Raw genomic sequence first — 19,841 nt, 5'->3', positions numbered from 1 at the left:
AGGGAGGAGGAAAGAGGAAGGTTATCAGAAGCTCTATGTTAGTAGTTTTAGAGACAACTCCTTAAAAAGTGCAAATGTCAAATCAGCAGTGGGACAGACAAGTCTGGAATTAAAGAGGTACAGACTAGAATATTATTGGGAGTCATCAGAGAAGAGATGATATTTAGAACAGAGGAATGAATGCAGGGGCACCTGGGTGGCTTAGCTGGTTAGCGTCCGACTCTGGATTTCGGCTCAGGTCTCAATCTCACAGTTTGTGAGATCGAGCCCTGCATCGGGCTGTGTGCTGACAGCACGGATCCTGCTTGGGATTCTCTCTCTCCCTCTCTCTCTCTGTACCACTCGCTATGCGCTCTTTCTCTTTCTTATTAAATAAATAAACTAAAAAAAAAAAAAAAAAAAGGGAGGGGGGAATGGATGAAGATGGAAAGAGGAGATGTTCAAAGACTACACTCTGGGTACTCCAGTGTAGAAGCTGGGGAAATAAAGGGGAAGCCTCAAAGACTGAGAAGAAAAAGAGGTGAAAGGTAGGTAAAAAAAGTGTTTCAAGGAAGAGAGACTAATTAACTGTGCCAAATGCTAGATTGATCAACTACATCAAATGCTACTGATAGGTGAAATAAGATGAGGACTAAAAATTTACCACTAATTTTAGAAACATATAAAGCACTGGTGAACTTGGTAAGACCTTGATTTTTTTTTTCTTTTCTTTTTTCTTTTTTTCAGACAACACAAACACATTTATTTCAAATTTCTAGGAAATTTTGAAAAAATACCAGATACCAATGCTTTATGCATGCTCAGGGACAGCTTATAAATACTCCACTCAATGAAATCTTAGCACAAATGTGCATTTGTGAAAAGAAACTGGCAAAATCCACTTCTTGCCATTCAACTTGTCACATGGTAATTTTTATTTTTTTAATGATTTTTTAAAGTTTATTTATTTATTTTGAGAGAGAGAGAGCATGAGCAGGGCAGGGACAGAGAGAGAGGGAGAGAGAGAACCCCAAGCAGGCTCTGCACCAGCAAGGCAGAGCCTGACACAGGCCTCAAACCCACAAACCATGGCCTGAGCAGAAACTAAGAGTTGGATGTCTAACGGACTGAACCACCCAGGTGCCCCCATCAGTTGTAATTTTTAAGTATGACTGTCACATTGGGAAAATGAAATAAACACAGTAAAATAAACTATACAAAGGCAAAGTAGAATAACAAAAAATATTTTACTAAAACGTAAGATTTACAGAAGTTTCCAGATAAGCCATACAAAATGGTCACAAGCTTTTTCTTGAAGGAAGGATTCTACACTTGACAGCAAAGTTATTAGTGTTATTAGTGAGAGCTGTGATGTTTGTTTAATGTCCCCATTTTGTTTCAAACCATCAAGTTTGTCCATCTACTTGGCTAGAGAGCATATTCTAAAGAACTGGTTAGCTGCTTTTAACCAATGCAAGTAGATCACCATAAAAGGGGGAAAGGAGCCCATAAAATTGAAGTAAAACTACTTCTTCCCCTCAAAAAAAAATAATAAAATAATAATAATAAAAACACCCACACCCCTGCAGCTAACCAAGACAACTACCTTCAGTCATAGTGCTTTATACTTAAACCACGACAGGGGAAATGAATAAAAGCAGAAAGGGGCCAATGCTATTAAGTGTTTCACAATAATTGAGATCATACTTCTAGCTTCTATTCACGTTTTACAACAGTGAATCAGGACAAAACACAGATTTACTAAAGTGCATTTAATCACCAAAGGACTAAAGATGTCTGGGCTTTTATTCTGTAATGTTCCTAAGACTGTGTACATTAAATGCAAACAAAAAAGGAAGAAGTCTTGACAGAAGAGGAGAAGTGATGCACACTTGATGATCAGATCAATTTTAAATATTATTCATGGCACACAGCCTAGTCCATGCTCTAGCCGTTTCTATGGCTTGGGCTTCATTGGTCTTCCACTGCTCTGCTACATCCTTGCTAATGCATCATCTGGATTGGGAGCACTTAACAAGGCCGAGATCAACAGCAGAACCGTGCAGATCTGCAGTACAGGGGACCACTTATCTTTCAAAATATCTAAACATATTCTTCCAATTTGTCTACATTAGGATGATAGATTTTGGTCACGAAACACACTTTAGGGGCTGCCAATGGGTATTCTTCTGGAAGGAATAGTTCAAGTTTAAAAGTCCCTCCCTCAAAAGGAAAACCCTGGGGGCCAGCAATGACCACATGAAAATAACGAGCACTGCTGTCATCTTGTTCTGCTCTAATGCCAGGGACTGTTTCCGCCAGCAAACGCTGGGTTTCCTTGATAATCCTGTGGGGCAGCCCGACCATCTTGTCAGATTGCAAGTTTGGCCTCTGGTCTCGACACTGGCTCTGCTCACCTCACACACAAGTGTTAAGATTTTATTTTTAAGTAATCTCTACACCCAATGTTGGGCTCGAACACACAGCCCAGAGATCAAGAGTCACATGCTCTACTGACTGAGCCAGATGCCCCAAAAAGACATTAACTCTTAACTCTGAATGTGAGAAACCTCAAAATATCTGGTTATTTAAAGGACTGCTACACATACTCTCAAAACAAAATTAACTAAAATCCATTTTAATTTTAGAAGACTGCCAACATTCAGGGGTGCCTGGGTGGCTCAGTCAGTTGAGTGTCCAACTCTTGGGATCAGCTCAGGTGATGATCCCAGGGTTGTGGATGGAGCCCTGAGATGGGCTCCACACTAAGCATGGAGCTTGCTTACGACTCTCTCTCTTTCCCTCTGCCCCTAAGCTCACGCTCGCGTGCTCTTTCTCTCTCTCTAAAAAGGAAGACTGCCAACATTTTAAAAACTTAGGCTTTATTTTTTAGAGCAGTTTTAGGTTCACAGAAAAATTAAGCTGATGATACAGATTCCCCATATACTCCCTTGCCTGCACACATGCCAATTTTTAGTAGGTAAAATTTGGTAAGGAATGGAAGGTAACACAATGATTTGCCCCCTCTTCAGGGCTGTGACCCTCTACAGTAAAAGTTTTCCGTCTCTGCTCCCTGGAGCCCTAGAAGTTCTTTTGTACTACCGCAGCAGGGAGATAGGGAGGTATCTGTAATGGACTGAGCTGACGGTACTGCTGACCTGCTTACCACAGTGGCTCAAGAGTTTTTTTACAAATTGCATTTCCAAAGGGTTTCACAGGTAGGAAAAAAAAATCACTGAAAACCTTTCTCTGAAGCAGTGGTTCTCAAAGTGCAGTACCTGACCAGCGGCATCAACATCACCTGGCCTTGTTAAAAATGCAAATTCTCAGGCCCCAACCAAGACCTACTGAAAAGTCTGGAAGTGAGTATTCTGTTTTTAACAGCCCTCCAGAGCCCTCCACACTGATGCATGCTGAAATCTGAAAACCAGTGCCACAAAGATTTCAGATACTTTACTTAAGTAGTTGTTTGCTTTCCTTTAAGCACTCCTATTCTCAGTGGAAATCAAAATAGAATTTTTAGATTATAAATAAAAATATGCCAACATCAGTATTTTAGGATAAATCAGAATATTTCCTGTACAATTATATTTGGATTAAGACTGCCATTAGATCCTGACTAAAGATTATTTTTAAGAACCCTGAAGTCTTTAATATAAAATAATTTCAGCTATTAGGTGACCACCTAGACAGCTCTATACAGAGGTCCTCGAGTATACTGCAATCATGTACTACTAATGTAAGTGAGGAATAAAAGCCTTCAATTCTTGACTAGTTCCTATAAAAATCTAAAATGTACGTGACAGGGGCATCTGGGTGGCTCAGTCAATTAAGCATCCCACTCTCGGTTTTGGCTCAGGTCATGATCTCACGGTTCATGGGTTTGAGCCCTGCATCAGGCTCTGTGCTGCCAGCTTAGGATTCTCTCTCTCCCTCTCTTTGCCTCTCCCCTACTCACTATCTCTCTCTCTCTTAAAATAAATAAACATTAAAAAGAAGACATGTCATTAAAAAATATATAAAAATAAACATTTTTTAAAATTATGATATACAACATACCTCTTTCATATACTGGTTATACAGTGCTTCTGATGATTCTAGGTAAGCCTGTGCAGTTTCAATTTCTTCTCTTTCAGACCACAAGATACCTAGGTTATTCTGGAAAATAAAGAAAAGAGAAATAATGACAACATAAATCTTCCAATTAGAGTAACTTTCATAGTTTCTTTTCTTTTTTTTTTTTTTTAACGTTTATTTACTTTTGAGACAGAGAGAGACAGAGCATGAACAGGGGAGGGGCAGAGAGAGAGGGAGACACAGAATCCGAAGCAGGCTCCAGGCTCTGAGCCATCAGCCCAGAGCCCGACGTGGGGCTCGAACTCACGGACTGCGAGATCGTGACCTGAGCTGAAGTGGGATGCTTAACCGACTGAGCCACCCAGGCGCCCCAAACTTTCATAGTTTCAAAGTCAGTATTTACCTATCAAATAATACTAGAGTCAGATTAACAATGAATTAATTACTCATAATAATACTGTCCTATGTAGTGTGGTAGACAGCCACTAAGATGAATCCCCAATGATTCTCCTAACATTCATGCCCTCATATAATCTCTTTCTCTTAGGTATGGGCTGAATTTAGTGGCTTTCTTCTAACAAAAGTAAATGGAAGTCCATTCCAAGATTAGATTACAAAGCATCACGGTTCTATCTTCTATCCCTCTTGCTTGTTCTCTCTGAGGGAAGCCGACCACATGTCGTGAGCCACCCTATGGACAGACGCATGTGGCAAGAACTGAGGGAGGTCAACAGCCAGCAAGGAACTGAGGTCTTCGGACCAACAATCTGTAAGGACCTGAAACTGAATCACACCAACAACCAGGTGAATGAGCTTACAAGTGGATCTCCCCAAGCTGAGCCTTCAAGTGCAGCTTCAGCAGGCAAATAATCTGATGAGAGACCTTACACAGAGGAAACCAGCAAAGCCATGCCTAGATTCCTGATACAAGTTTGTTGTTTCAAGCTGCTAAATTTGGGGGTAAAATGTTACCTAGGTAATAATATACATAGAGACAAAGATGAGCCAGACACATAAAATGCTTTCAAAATATCTACAATCTCTTCCACGGACCTCTCTAAAAAGGAGTATCCCAACAATTACTGGTTGGTCGAAGCCTGAAGCAAGAGTGATGAGCTCTTAAATTCCAACAATTAAAATTATATGGTATGAAAATCTGAAGATGCTATTATACCTTTCATTATTAGTTAAGTCAACATTCCTAATGTTTACCATTTCAAACAACAAAATGTTTGTTTACATTTTCCAAAGTTCTTAAAATTACATAGCTTTATAGGGGCACCTGAGTGGCTCAATCAGTTAAGCGTCCGACTTCGGCTCAGGTCATGACCTCGCAGTTTGTGGGTTCGAGCCCCGCGTTGGACTCTGGGCTGACAGCTCAGAGCCTGGAGCCTGCTTCAGATTCTGTGTCTCCCATTCTCTCTCTGCCCCTCCCCTGCTTGTGCTCTCTCTCTCTCTCTCGCTCTCTCTCTCTCTCTCTCAAAAATAAACATTTAAAAAATTAAAGCAATCCCTATCAAAATAACACCAGCATTCTTCACAGAGCTAGAACAAACAATCCCAAAATTTGTATGGAACCAGAAAAGACCCCAAATAGCCACAGCAGTGTTGAAAAAGAGAAACAAAGCAGGAGGCATCACAATTCCAGACTTCAAACTGTATTACAAAGCTGTAATCATGAAGACAGTATGGTACTGGCACAAAAACAGATATTCAGATTAATGGAACAGAATAGAGAACCCAGAATGGACCCACAAACATATAGCCAACTAATCTTTGACAAAGCAGGAAAGAATATCCAATGGAATAAAGACAGTCTCTTCAGCAAATGGGAAAACTGGGCAGCAACATGCAGAAAAATGAACCTGGACCACTTTCTTACACCATACACAAAAATAAACTCAAAATGGATGAAAGACCTAAACGTAAAACAGGAAGCCATCAAAAGCCTAGAGGAGAAAGCAGGCAAAAACATCTTTGATCTTGGCCGCAGCAACTTCTTACTCAACACGTCTCTGGAGGCAAGGGAAACAAAAGCAAAAATGAACTCTTGGGACCTTATCAAAATAAAAAGCTTCTGCACAGTGAAGGAGACAATCAGCAAAACTAAAAGGCAACCAACGGAATTGGAGAAGATATTTGCAAATGACATGTCAGATAAAGGGTTAGTATCCAAAATCTATAAAGAACTTAGCAAACTCAACACCCAAAATACAAATAATCCAGTGAAGAAATGGGCAAAAGACACTTGCTTTGTTTTAATAGACACTTCTCCAAAGAAGACATCCAGATGGCCAAGTGACACATGAAAAAATGTTAACATCACTCATCATCAGGGGAAAATACAAATCAAAACCACAATGACATACCACCTCACACCTGTCAGAATGGCAATGGCTAACATTAACAACTCAGGCAACAACAGATGTTGGCAAGGATGCGGAGAAAGAGGATCTCTTTTGCACTGCTGGTGGGAATGCAAACTGGTGCAGCCACTTTGGAAAAGAGTATGGAGGTACCTCAAAAAATTAAAAATAGAACTACCCTACGACCGAGCAATTGCACTACTAGGTATTTATCCAAGGGATACAGGTGTGCTGTTTTGAAGGGGCACCCCAGTGTTTATAGCAGCACTATCAACAATAGCCAAAGTATGGAAAGAGCCCAAATGCCTACTGATGGATGAATGGATAAAGAAGATGTGGTATATATATACAATGGAGTATTACATGGCAATCAAAAAGAATGAAATCTTGCCCTTTGCAATTACATGGATAGAACTAAAGGGTATTATGCTAAGCAAAATTAGTCAGAAAAAGACAAATATCATATGACTTCATGCATATGAGGAATTTAAGACACAAAACAGATGAACATAAGGGAAGGGAAGCAAAAATAATATAAACACAGGGAAGGGGACAAAACATAAGAGACTCTTAAAGATAGAGAACAAACAGAGGGTTACTGGAGGGGTTGTGGGAGTGGGGGGAAGGGCTAAATGGGTAAGGGGCATTAAGGAATCTACTCCTGAGCACTATATGCTAACTGGAATGTAAATTAAAAAATAAAAATAAATAAAAAGGAAAGAAAAAAATTTTTGTAATTATATAGCTTTATAATTATATCCACCCAATCAAAGATGCCTCATTTATAGTGTCTTTTCTTGTGTTGATCACTTCCTTTTGAGTTGAGCACTTCCTTTTGATTTCCATAGCACCAACTTCTTTCTGGAATCATGAAGGTGCTAAGGAGAAACTGATTAGATACAAGGTTATATCTTTTTTTTTTTTTTTTTTTAAGTAGGCTTCACACCCAATACAGAGCCCAATGTGGGGCTTGAACTCACAACCCTAAGATCAAGCCCTTAAGCTGAGATCTAGAGTTGTATGCTTAACCGACTGAGCCACCCAGACGCCCTGACACAGGTTATATCTTAAATAACACTGTGAAAACAAAGCCAGTGTGTCCCCTGCTACATGACTATACTATCAGGCTTTCTACAGGGCAATTAGTCAGAACTCAAGACTGGATGCCTAGCTTCCCTTTAGACAAGAGTTATACTGTCTCTCATCCCTTGGGGCTTCAGACACAAGGAATACTTCTGATACTTCTACCACCTTTGGCTACTACCCTAGGAAAGGGATATATAGGAAAGTATGTATAAGAAAAGTATAAAGAAGCAGGGGTGGTTTTTTTTGTTTTTTTTAAATAAAATTTTAATGCAGATTCTTAACCTGGGGCCCATGGGCCCATCCATGAAGAAAAGTTCAGAATCTAGAATAACTCCTTCTGTGAAAAAAAGAAAAAGAAAAGAAAGAAAAATTCAGAGTCTATGAACATGGATGGCAAAACATGACAAATGTATTTTAAATGTGTTCTAAAATTTGGCATTTCGGGGCGCCTGGGTGGCTCAGTTGGTTAAGCATCCGACTTCAGCTCAGGTCACGATCTCGCGGTCCGTGAGTTCGAGCCCCACGTCGGGCTCTGGGCTGATGGCTCAGAGCCTGGAGCCTGCTTCCGATTCAGTGTCTGCCTCTCTCTCTGCCCCTCCCCCGTTCATGCTCTGTCTCTCTCTGTCCCAAAAATAAATAAATGTTAAAAAAAAAAATTATTAAAAAAAATAAATAAATAAAATTTGGCATTTCTTTTCATTATAAATGCAGGAAACAAAATGCAACAGTATTATAATACCTGAGATTTTGTGACCTACAGAATTGAAAATTTTTCATGTGCAGATAGTTCAAACATACCATCTACATTCTCTACTACATTAAAATTATGGGAGTTATCAAACAACTCATTAGATATTTAATGTGGGAATAAAGAAACATATATAATGCATTCTTAAAAAATATTTCAATAAACTTCTATATTATCAGTTTCTTTTATACTCTTTACAGTTTATGCTATGCATTTAAAATCATTATTCTGGGGGCGCCTGGGTGGCTCAGTCGGTTAAACGTCCGACTTCAGCTCAGGTCACGATCTCGCGGTCCGTGAGTTCGAGCCCCGTGTCGGGCTCTGGGCTGACCGCTCAGAGCCTGGAGCCTGCTTCCGATTCTGTGTCTCCCTCTCTCTCTGCCCCTCCCCCATTCATGCTCTGTCTCTCTCTGTCTCAAAAATAAATAAACGTTAAAAAAAATTTAAAAAAAATCATTATTCTGTTTTATGAAACACAGATTTCACTAGACCGCAAAAGGGGCACATGGCACAAAAAAGTGTTTAAAAACCCTACAGCTTAAAGGTGACTTGATCGTTACTCTGGAATACAGCAGACCTCTGGTCTTCTGGCTTCATATAATGTATGTATTCTATAATTTTTTTAGGTGAAGTGATCAGTCCTCAGTATCTGACACTGTAGGTCACAGGGATAACGTACTGAGATTAGACAGTTCCCTCTTCTTTATTACTTATAAAGTCCTTTGCAGGACACTGGAGAAATCTGAAGGGCTCTGGCACACTGATTATTTACTTTACTGATTATTCTGCTCACCCAGGCTCAGAGAATATAATCTCCCTTAATATTCATTCTCTCATCTTAGAAATGGATCCACAAGTCACCTTGTCTAATTCTCTAGTTCAACTTATTTTTCCTGACAATAGTCATCGAGAAACTCCATTTAGCCATGACACCACTAAGCCTAACCCCAGCATACTATATATCTTGCCTAGACATCAAATCTCACCTAGAGATTTACTAGTACCAAGAACTAGTTGGCCACATCTATTCTGATGAATGGTCATGTATTTAACCTGCTAGATGCATGGTAGGCTGTGTCACAGAAAGCAGTGACTCTGGTGTGTGATAAAGAGAACCCTAGAGTGTGTCTAGAAATGACTAAGGTTTTTCTTTTCTTTTTCTTCTTTTTTAAGGTTTTTCTTTTCAACTATAACCTGCTTGAGATCTTGAAGGACCATGCAACAGATCTGGAATTGATCTGATTTTTCAAAATTAATAGTGTTAGTGTTTTGCAATTCTTTTTATTGAGATATAACTGACACATGTTAGTGGGTTTTTTTTAAATGTTTATTCCACAAAGATAATTACTATTGACATTCTACATAAATTATGTTTAAATATAATATAAATCCTAAAATACACAAGAAACTATTTTAGAGCATCATCATGTTCTTGCCTCAGGATACCAGACTAGGTAGGAAAAAAGTTAGATATAAAATAAAAACAGCTAAAGAGGTATTACCGGTAAATTCTACCAAGCATGTAAGAAAGAAATAATACTAACTCTACACAACTTCTTCCAGAAGACTAGAGGAAAGAACGCTTTCCATCTCATATTAAGCCAAAGACATAACAAGAAAACCATAGCCTGATATCCTTCATGAACACTGATACAAAAAATTATTGAAATTTTAGCAAATTGAGTCCAATACATAAAAAGGGTAATACTTCACCCAAGTTTTACTTGGTACAAACTCCAAGTGGAATTTATCACAGGAAGGAAAGGTTGGTTTTAACACCAGAAAATCAATCAAGGTTATTCACCATATTAACAGACTAAAAAAGAAAGAAAGAAAAAAAAATGAATGTCTCAGACACAGGGATGAAATAATGCTGCAGAGTGAAAGAAATCAGACCAAAAGAAGAGTATACACTCCATGATTCCATTATGAAATTCTAGAAAATGTAGGGAAGGGACCAACGAGAAGGGAAAGACAGAATAAAGGAGGCAGGGAGGGATCACACAGGAGCACAGGAAACCTGTAGTGATAGTGGATATAGTCAATACGCTGATTACACCAAGTGTTTCATCGGTATATACATATGTCAAAATTCATCAAATTGTACACTTTAGATATGTACAGTTTATTGTAGGTCAGTTATACCTCAATAAAGCCACACACACACACACACACACACACACACACACACACAAGCATCTTTATACATCTATATCCTGGGAGTGGGGGAGAATAATCTACCAATTTGTTAGGGAATTTACCAAAGTGAAGTAGTTAAATTTCACTCAAGATGAGGAGTACCTGGCTGGCTCAGTGGGAAGAGTACGCAACTCTCCATCTAAGGGTCATGAATTCAAGCCCCACGTTGGGTGTGGAGGCTACTTAAAAAAATTTTTTTTAATTAAAAAAAAAAAAAAACATGATAATGCAAGTATATATTGCTGATAGCAAGAATTGCAGGGACGCCTGGGTGGCTCAGTCACTTGAGTGTCGGACTCTTGGTTTTGGCACAGGTCTCATGGTTTGTGGATTTGAGCACAGAGCCTGCTTGGGATTCTGTCTCTCCCTCTCTCTGCCCCTCCCCTGTTCATGCTCTCTCTCTCCCAAATTAAATAAACTTAATTTTTTTTTAAACTAGAAGAAAACCTGGAGAAAAATCATTCTTAAAGGCATCAGAACTCAGCAAAGATAGAAAGGGATAGTCTCTTTTAATAATCTAATGTGGATCCAGGTTTTGTATTTTTGTAGTTTTCCAGGAAGTAAATATCAGGTTAAGACAAAGCGGTCAGAATATCATAAATTCCCATGAAGTGTTACTTTCAAAATTTTTCCTACACACACATGTAGTCTTTTACAAAATGGAATCATTCTACCTAATTCCAAACATGCCTATGCTCTTCCCTCTCCCTCTTAATATTGATATTTTTGGTTAACAAAGATAAATCATTATTTTTTTTTAAGGTTTATTTATTCTGAGAAAGATAAAGAGCTCATGCACAAGTGGTGGGGGGGTGGGGGGGAGAAGAGGGAAAGAGAGAATCCCAAGTGGGGCCAGATCCCACGAACCATAAGACCATGACCTGAGCTGAGATCAAGATCTGACGCTTAACCAACTGAGCCACCCAGGCGCCCCTATAAATCATTATTTTTAATGGCTGTACACTGTTCTTCTGGATGAATGTATCCATATTTATTTAACCATGTATCTATTGACTGGTATTTATTTCATTCATTTTTTAAAAATTGACAATGCTGTTGTTTTTTTTAATTGACAATGGTGTGATGAACATCCACTTTGACACACCTTTGCATGCCTGATCCAATATTATTTTAGGATACTGATATGCAATTTTTAAGTTAAAGTCTTGACTCCGGAATTTCAATACCTACTGATCTCCAGAAAAGTTCTGTGAATTTGTATTTCCACTAATAATAATGCTAATGGATAGTATCTGTTTCCTCATAGTCTCTCCAATGACAAGTATAAGCGGTATCTTTAATAGACTCTGCAATCTGATACAATTTTTCTATTTCATTCTTTTAGTTTGTATCTTTAATAAACTCTGCAATCTGATACAATTTTTTCTATTTCATTCTTTTAGTTTGCTTTATTATTAGTGAGATCAAATCTCTCATCATGTATAGCAAATACTAGATGTAATAAAATTCAAGTGTGGTAATGCTATTGGAATAAACAGATCAACTGAACAGTAGAGTTCAGAAACATATTAGCACAAACAGAATCTAAGTAAATTACTACTGCTGTATAGTTTTAGTACCAGGTAGGGTAGTTTTAGTGCATTATTTTTCTTATTATATTTTTATGTTCACTCTTCTTTGTTCTTTCAGATAAACATATTCATTTTGTCAAGCTCTAAGACAAAAATTATTGTGATTTTGGCAGAAACTAACAAACCTACAAATGAGTATCAGAATGACTATTGTGTTTAGCCATTACGTTCATACCAAGCCAATGACTTGGTATATCTCTCCTTTTAGAATTATCAATTCTACTACCCGATAATATGCAATTTCTAAAAATATCTTTTAACCACTGTTTCTTATATACAGGAACACTATTGATATTATATATTTACTTTATATCCCCCCACTTTATTTAACTGATCATTCTAATAGTTTTTCAGTTGATGACTTTAGTTTTTAGGTATACAAGGATCCTATATGCAAATGGTTACTTTGATAAATTATTTTTTCCAAAATTAATAACTCTTATGGCTTTCTATATTACTGCAACGGCCAGAAGTTCTAATCAAAGTTTTGTTCCTGATTTTAGTAAGAATTCCTAAAATAATTCACTCTTCAGAAAAGGTTGGCTGTTTGAAATACTGTATTTTATTGAATGTAAGATGTCACATCTATAAGACACAATTATTTTATCTATCAACAAGAAAACACTGCCAGGTAAATTATGACACAGCTATAAGATGCATCCTGATTTTAGACATACTAAGATATGAAGCAGTGTGCATATTAAAGTCAAAATACAGCTGGAACACCTGGGTGGCTCAATTAGTTAAGCAACAGACTCTTGATTTCAGCTCAGGTCATGATCTCATGGTTCATGAGATTAAGCTCCATTTTTGGCTCTGTGCTGATAGCACAGAGCCTGCTTGGGATTCTCTCTCTCTGCCTCTCCCCTGCTCGTACTCTCTCTCTCTCTCTCTCTCTCTCTCTCTCTCAAAATAAATAAACACTTAAAAAAAAGAATAAAAATACAGTAAATACTGGGCACTCTATATTACATTTAGGAAGGTTTCTAATTCTCTTCTTGCTATGTTGAAATTGTTTAATGTTTATGAAGATCTCAGGCAGCCATCTGGTTAAAGAAAATTTCAAATAATTGAGATTTTGAGTTTAATCTCTTATGAATTTCATTAGATCATTAATCCAATGGACAAATATTTAGAATGGCCTACTAGGAGGGAGGTACTAAGTTATAAATAGTGTGCAAAAAGATATATAGTTCCTGTGATTATGTAGCTTTTAAATTTATTGGGCCATGATAAAAGAAAATGACATATACAATTTCCTTTTTAATTCTGAGGTTTTTCTTTGTGGCCCACTTGTCACATCATCATTTTTGGTAAATGTTCCTGGATCACATGTATTAAGAACTGATTTGTGAGCTTACCCCAAGTTCCTGGCACATACAAAGAGTTCATACATATTTGTATTTTGCAGTGTTAGGTTCCTGAAGAGAATGTCAGATTTATTTCTTAATAAACCAAGTGCCATATAAATGGGAAACAGTATCATAAGAACTCAAAGATACAAGTTCGAACAAAATGCTCAAAGAAAGTTACTCAAGTATGAGATTTGTTTTGAGATGGGTTTGGAAGAATGGGCAGGAATTCCCTGGGAAGCAAAGGAATATATATATATATATATATATATATATATAGAGAGAGAGAGAGAGAGAGAGAGAGAGAGAGAGAGAGACCGAGACCAAAGTAATTTAAAATCTTAATTTAAGGTCTCAAAGAAACGACAAAGAATGACCCGAGTGCATGCTTAATTTAAAACAAATTGTTTAAAAATCTTAGCAAAAAAATATATATTGCAAATATATATACTTGCAATATATATAGCAAAAATATATATTACAGATATATATTTGCAATGTATATATTGCAAATATACATATATTGCAAATATATATTTGCAAATATACATATTGAAAATACATATGTTTGCAATATATTTGCAATGTATATGTATATTGCAAAAATAGAAACTGAAGATTTTTAAACAATTTGTTTTAAATTAAGCATGCACTCGGGTCATTCGTTGTCATTTCCTTGAGACCTTAAATTAAGATTTTAAATTACTCTGCATTTCTTCTTAATAGAATGAACAAGATTTGGACTGGTGGAGAAGAGTTGGAAAGGGCATTTATGATGTAGTAGGGTCTCAGGAAACCAATGTGTTGACCACGACTAAGCGAAGCAGCAAGTGATGTCGGAGTTTGCAAGCTGTTTATTCCAAAGCTTCAAAACACGGGGCCAAACCGTGCCTCATAACAGTTGCCTTTGGCCTTGGCGAGAGTGGGGCCCTCTCCATCCCTCGCCTCTGGCCGACAACAGCGGGCCCGGCTCGCTCTCACCTGAGCCTGTATGTAGAGGGAGACGCAGTCGTGCGACAGCCGGTACTTGCGCAGCAGCCTCAGGCATTTCACCAGATGCTCCTCCCCCGCCGACAGCTCCTCGGTGTCGATGTGGTTCACCCCGAGATGGAACTCAATCACCGCCAGCCTCACTGCCCCTTGCGCGATGGGCCCCTCGGCCTCCACCGCTTCAGCCGGCAGCCCCAGGGCGTGGTCCCCTGCGCCCACGCCGTCATCGGTCTGAGGCCGCTCATCCTCGTCCTCAGGCGCGGGGCCCAACAGCGCCTTGACCTCTTCCAGCAGTGCTCGGGCGCCGTATTTGGACTTGTACGGTTCCTTCTCGGGGTTTTTATGCAATTCCACCCGCGACAAAGCCAGCGCGGCCTGGAATTTCTCACGAATCTCGGCCCACGGAGCACTCGCCATAGCGGCCTCTACGGCCTGGGCGTCCTCGATGGATGTTTGCAATCGGACTCCCGCCTTCTTTCTGCTTTGCGACACTTCACTTACGGCCCCCGACAGATCCGACACAGCAGAACCGTAACCAATGAGGTCCTCCAGAGGAACCGCAATATGCTCTGCAGTGACCAACGGAAAGGCGTAGTAGGCACCACAGCAACCGTTGTCGTAGAAACGAAGCTGTCAATGAGGGCAGCCACACCTCCAGCCCTACCCTCTGCGGTGGTGGATTCTCTCGCGTGACGCCGTGAAGTTCTACCTGCATGTAAGTATCGGCTGACTTTAACATGACACATGGAAATAGTGTTTAGAAACATAGCTAACTACTCTCGTTAGTTGGTGTACACTGAATGACAGAAACCTTTTGATGTTAGTGTATAACCCAACCCATGACTGGACGAAAATGTAACAAGGATTCGTTTATTATTAACGTATAGCTTCTTGAGTGAAAGATAGCTTTCACTATGTAAAAAGAACTCAATGATCGACCAATATTTTCCCTTCAGCCCTGAAGTACAGGCTGGAGGTATGAGTGCAACTTCCCAAAGTAACACAGAAGTCCCAGAGCTGTGACAAACCACCTGAGGCGTGGCTTTTTCCATTACACACCTTCGTAAATTATGAAGTCAAATGCGAAGGGTGGGTGGAAAGGGCGGGACAGAGGTTTTAACTATTAGGCGCTTGATAGCTATGTGCGCTTTGAGATATATAAAGGAGGACCGATTTTAGAAGCTCATAGACATAATTTGATTCTCAGATCTTCTAATTGATAAGTTAACTTTTCTAAGCTTCCGGTTTCTCACAGTAAAACATAAGTGATAATAATATTACTTAGCTCTACAGAATTATCCTAAGGAAGAATGTTAGTGTTCCCCCGGGACTCCTTCCTAAACGTTGTCCCAGGGAGATCTTATGCATTTCCACCGTTTCTATCACATGTCCTGTTTACTTCCAAAACTTGGTCTCCAGGCCAGATGACTCTCTGGAGCTCCAGACTGTAATATCCATCTCCCAACTGGAACCACCACACCTAAATGTTCCACTAGGGACGCCTGGGTTGTTCAAGGAACAAGGAGACCTCTTGCCTGGAACAGAGAGAATGGAGAGGGCAGTAGGAGAGGAAATCAGAGAAGTAATGTGGGCCCTATTATTTAGGGTCGGTAAGGCCATTTATAGGGACTTTGGATATTTTGAGTGAGGTGGGAGCCATTGGATGCTTTTGAAGGAGTGACAGACAAAATCTGATTTATGGGATTATTCTTTTTTTTTTTTTCTTTTTAAATGCTATACATTTGCCTTCCCTTTATTAAATAGCTGTTCTTGAGTATATAATGTGAGCTTCAACAGATGTTTTGTTCGGTTACTGACTTTTGGAGGTAAGTATTCTATTTTTTTTTTTTCAACGTTTTTTTTTTTTGTTTTGTTTTTTTTAATTTATTTTTGGGACAGAGAGAGACAGAGCATGAATGGGGAAGGGGCAGAGAGAGAGGGAGACACAGAATCGGAAACAGGCTCCAGGCTCCGAGCCATCAGTCCAGAGCCTGACGCGGGGCTCGAACTCACGGACCGCGAGATCGTGACCTGGCTGAAGTCGGACGCTTAACCGACTGCGCCACCCAGGCGCCCCGGGATTATTCTTTTTAAATGTTTATTTATTTTGAGAGAGAGTGCGAGCATGAGTGGGGGAGGGACAGAGAGAGAGAGAGAATCCTAAGGCTCCAAACTGTCAGCGTTGAGCCCACCTTGGAGCTTGATTTCACAAACTGTGAGATCATGACCTGAGCCAAAATTAAGAGTCCAATGCTCAACAACTGAGCCACCCAGCACCCTAGAGGATTATTCTCAAGACAACTGAAGGGGGAACAGAGAAAAAGCAGGGAGACTGGTGAAGAAACTACTGTAATAATCATAGTAGGTGCTCAGTACCTATCTGTTCATGAATAGGAAAGTGATTGGAGGGGCACCTGGGTAGTTCAATCAATTAAGCATTGGACTTCGGCTCAGGTCATGACCTCACAGATCATGAGTTCGAGCCCCACATCAGACTCTGCGCTGACAGCTTGGAGCATGCTTGGATCCTCTGTCTCCTTCCCTTTCTGTCCCTTCCCCACTTGCACTCGCACACTTCCTCTCTCAAAAATCAACATTAAAAAAAAAAAAAAAAAGGAAAGCAATTGGCATGGTTAATAATAGTAGCTAATCACTCCCTATGAGCCAAATAGCATTCTATATATTAAAATCATCTAATCCTCAAAACTAATATTGCACTGTATGTTAACTACCTGGAATTTAAATGAAAACTGGAAAACAAATCATCTAATCCTCAGAACAACTCTGTGAGATATTATTATTATTCCCATCCTGCAAAGTAAGAATCGAGGCCCAAGAGATTAATAATTTACCAAATATATATATAGATAGGTAATAACTTACCATATATATAAGTAGGCAGTTTTGCTCCAGAGCCCACACTTATTTATTTATTTTTTTTTTAAGAGAGAGAGATAGCAAGCACACAGGAACCAGTGGGAGAGGGGTGGGTACATAGAATTGTAAGCAGGTTCCACACCCAGGGCGGGGCTTGACCTCACAACCCTGAGGTCATGACCTGAGCTGAAATCAAAAGTCGGATGCATAACCCACTAAGCCACCCAAGTGCCCCTTAAAAAAGGGGTTGGGAAGGCCATGCTCCCTCCAATACTTCTTTAAGTAGGTACCACACCTAGCGCAGAGCCCAACAGGGGCTAGAACTCCTAATTCTAACTCTGAGATCAAGAACTGAGGTGAAGCATGGGACACTTGACCAACTGACCTACCCAGGCACCCCTCCAGAGCCCACATTCTTCAATTAGTATGCTATACTGCCCTAGTAGGAGCTCAGTAAATAACCCTCCAACACATGGTGCTGACCTCTAAAACACCTAACTGGAACAACACCCAGATGAAAACTAAAATGGAGATTTTTGGAAAATCCTTACACAGCTGCAGTAAAAAAACACAAACGTGAGACTAGGAAACTTGCAATAGAAGAATTCTGGCTGCCATTTGGGGAGCATATTTCCTTTCTTGGCCTTCTTTTTATATCTAATTATCAACTTACATTAAATACAGGGGGGAAAGGAACTTGTTAAATGACAGATGCGTCAGCAAAATTCAGTGTGGCAGAATCTATAGAACAAATGGCCTGGTTTCTTCAAAAAATAAGTTGCAGGGCAGGAATTTCCCAATATATAAAACTACACACAAAATACAATTTCAAAACTATATATGTACTTACCTTTTGGCCCAGCCATCCCATTTCCAGGAATATACCCTGAAGACAGAACTCCAACAGTATGAAAATACTATACACCAGGTTCCTCACTGCAGCATTGTTAACTACAAAATACTGCAAATAATCTATGTGCCCATACATTAAGAGTAAGAAAATGGTCGAATAAACTATGATACTCCACACAATGGAGTACAATGCAGTTATGAAACAAAAAAGTTGATTTCTATGAACTGATGTAGTGATTTCCAGGATATGCCATTAAGAAAAAAAAAGCAAAGTGCCAAAAAGCATCTATAGAATACCCTTCCTATTGATACCCTGGTTTTGATCTTTGTACTATGGTTATGTAAAATGTTAACATTGGGGAAACAATTATTTTAAGGGATAAATGAAATAATCTGTCCTTTATTTTTTTTAATAATTTTTTTTAATGTTTATTTTTCAGAGAGACAGAAAGACACAGAGTGCGAGCAGTGGAGGGGCAGAAAGAGAGGAAGGCACAGAATCCAAAGCAGGCTCCAGGCTCTGAGCCATCAGCACAGAGCCCAATGCAGGGCTTGATCTCACAAACCATGAGATCATGACCTGAGCCAAAGTCAGACACTTAACGGACTGAGCCACCCAGGCGCCCCCAATCTGTCCTTTAAATGTTAATATTCCTTAGGATTGCTTCCTAAGCTTTGTCCCAGAGAGATCTTCTGCATTTCCAGGTAATAGACAAATAGGCAAAGATTTATACAAGGACATTAATTTTATTTAGAATATTGAAAAATTGGAGCGCCTGGGTGGCTCGGTCGGTTAAGCGGCCGACTTCAGCTCAGGTCATGATCTCACGGTCCGTGAGTTCGAGCCCTGCGTCGGGTTCTGTGCTGACAGCTCAGAGCCTGGAGCCTGTTTCAGATTCTGTGTCTCCCTCTCGCTGACCCTCCCCTGTTCATGCTCTGTCTCAAAAATAAATAAAACGTTAAAAAAAAAATTTAGAATATTGAAAAATTATAAATAATGTGGCCATCTAGAGTCCTGGTTAAATAAATATATATTGACATATCCATTCTGTACTACACGCCATGTAGTCATCAAAAATGCAAGACTGAGAGGTACCTGGGTGGCTCAGTCGGTTAAGTGTCTGACTTTGGCTCATCAGGTCATGATCTTGAGTTCAAGCCCCACATCAGGCTCTGTGCGGACAGCTCAGAGCCTGGAGCCTGCTTCAGATTCTGTGTCTCTCCCTCTCTCTCTCTGCCCCTCCTCTCCTCGTGCTCCATCAAAAATAAATAAACATTAAAAAAAAGAAAGATTGGGTGGCTCAGTCTGTTAAGCGACTGACTCTTAATTTCAGCTCAGGTCACAATCTCATAGTTTGTGAGATCAAATCCCACATTGGGCTCTGCACTGGTAGTTCAGAGCCTGTTTGGGATTCTCTCTCTCCTTCTCTTGTCCCTATTATGCTTGCATGCACGGGTGCACTCTCTTTCAAAATAAATAAAGGCTAAAAAAAATATTGTAAAATCTGTACTTACAGAGAAGCATGCACACGTTGAGGGAAAATAGCAATTCACAAAGCTGAATTATTCAAATCTTGTAAATAAATTGTTGGAAGAGATGCTCACAAAAAGGTTATGGAGTGACTATTATTTTTTCTATGTTTGGATTTTTTCACCCATAATTTATTACTTTTAAAATAAAAATTTCATGCTATTCTCATTTTTAGGAAAAAAGCCACCAAAA

The 19,841-nt window shown here is 39.4% G+C and overlaps 1 protein-coding gene and 1 pseudogene across 1 annotated transcript in view; both read right to left on the bottom strand.

Moving 5' to 3' along the window:
- KIFBP (kinesin family binding protein) overlaps positions 1–14,999 on the bottom strand; it is a 35,252-nt gene extending 20,253 nt beyond the window's left edge. Inside the window, exons 1-2 of the mRNA XM_049645158.1 lie at positions 14,381–14,999; positions 4,039–4,137 (exon numbers count right to left, since the gene is read on the bottom strand). Of these exons, the coding sequence (XP_049501115.1) occupies positions 4,039–4,137; positions 14,381–14,806 (525 nt within the window). The 5' untranslated portion in view covers positions 14,807–14,999. The remainder of the gene's footprint in view (positions 1–4,038; positions 4,138–14,380) is intronic.
- Positions 192–4,021, bottom strand: LOC125932686 (ubiquitin-conjugating enzyme E2 N-like; annotated as a pseudogene).
- Positions 15,000–19,841: the final 4,842 nt, after the last annotated feature.

The sequence above is a fragment of the Panthera uncia genome, chromosome D2 (genome assembly GCF_023721935.1).
Source record: "Panthera uncia isolate 11264 chromosome D2, Puncia_PCG_1.0, whole genome shotgun sequence".
In the NCBI taxonomy this organism is placed as follows: domain Eukaryota; kingdom Metazoa; phylum Chordata; class Mammalia; order Carnivora; family Felidae; genus Panthera; species Panthera uncia.
This window is presented reverse-complemented; position numbering and strand designations above follow the sequence as displayed.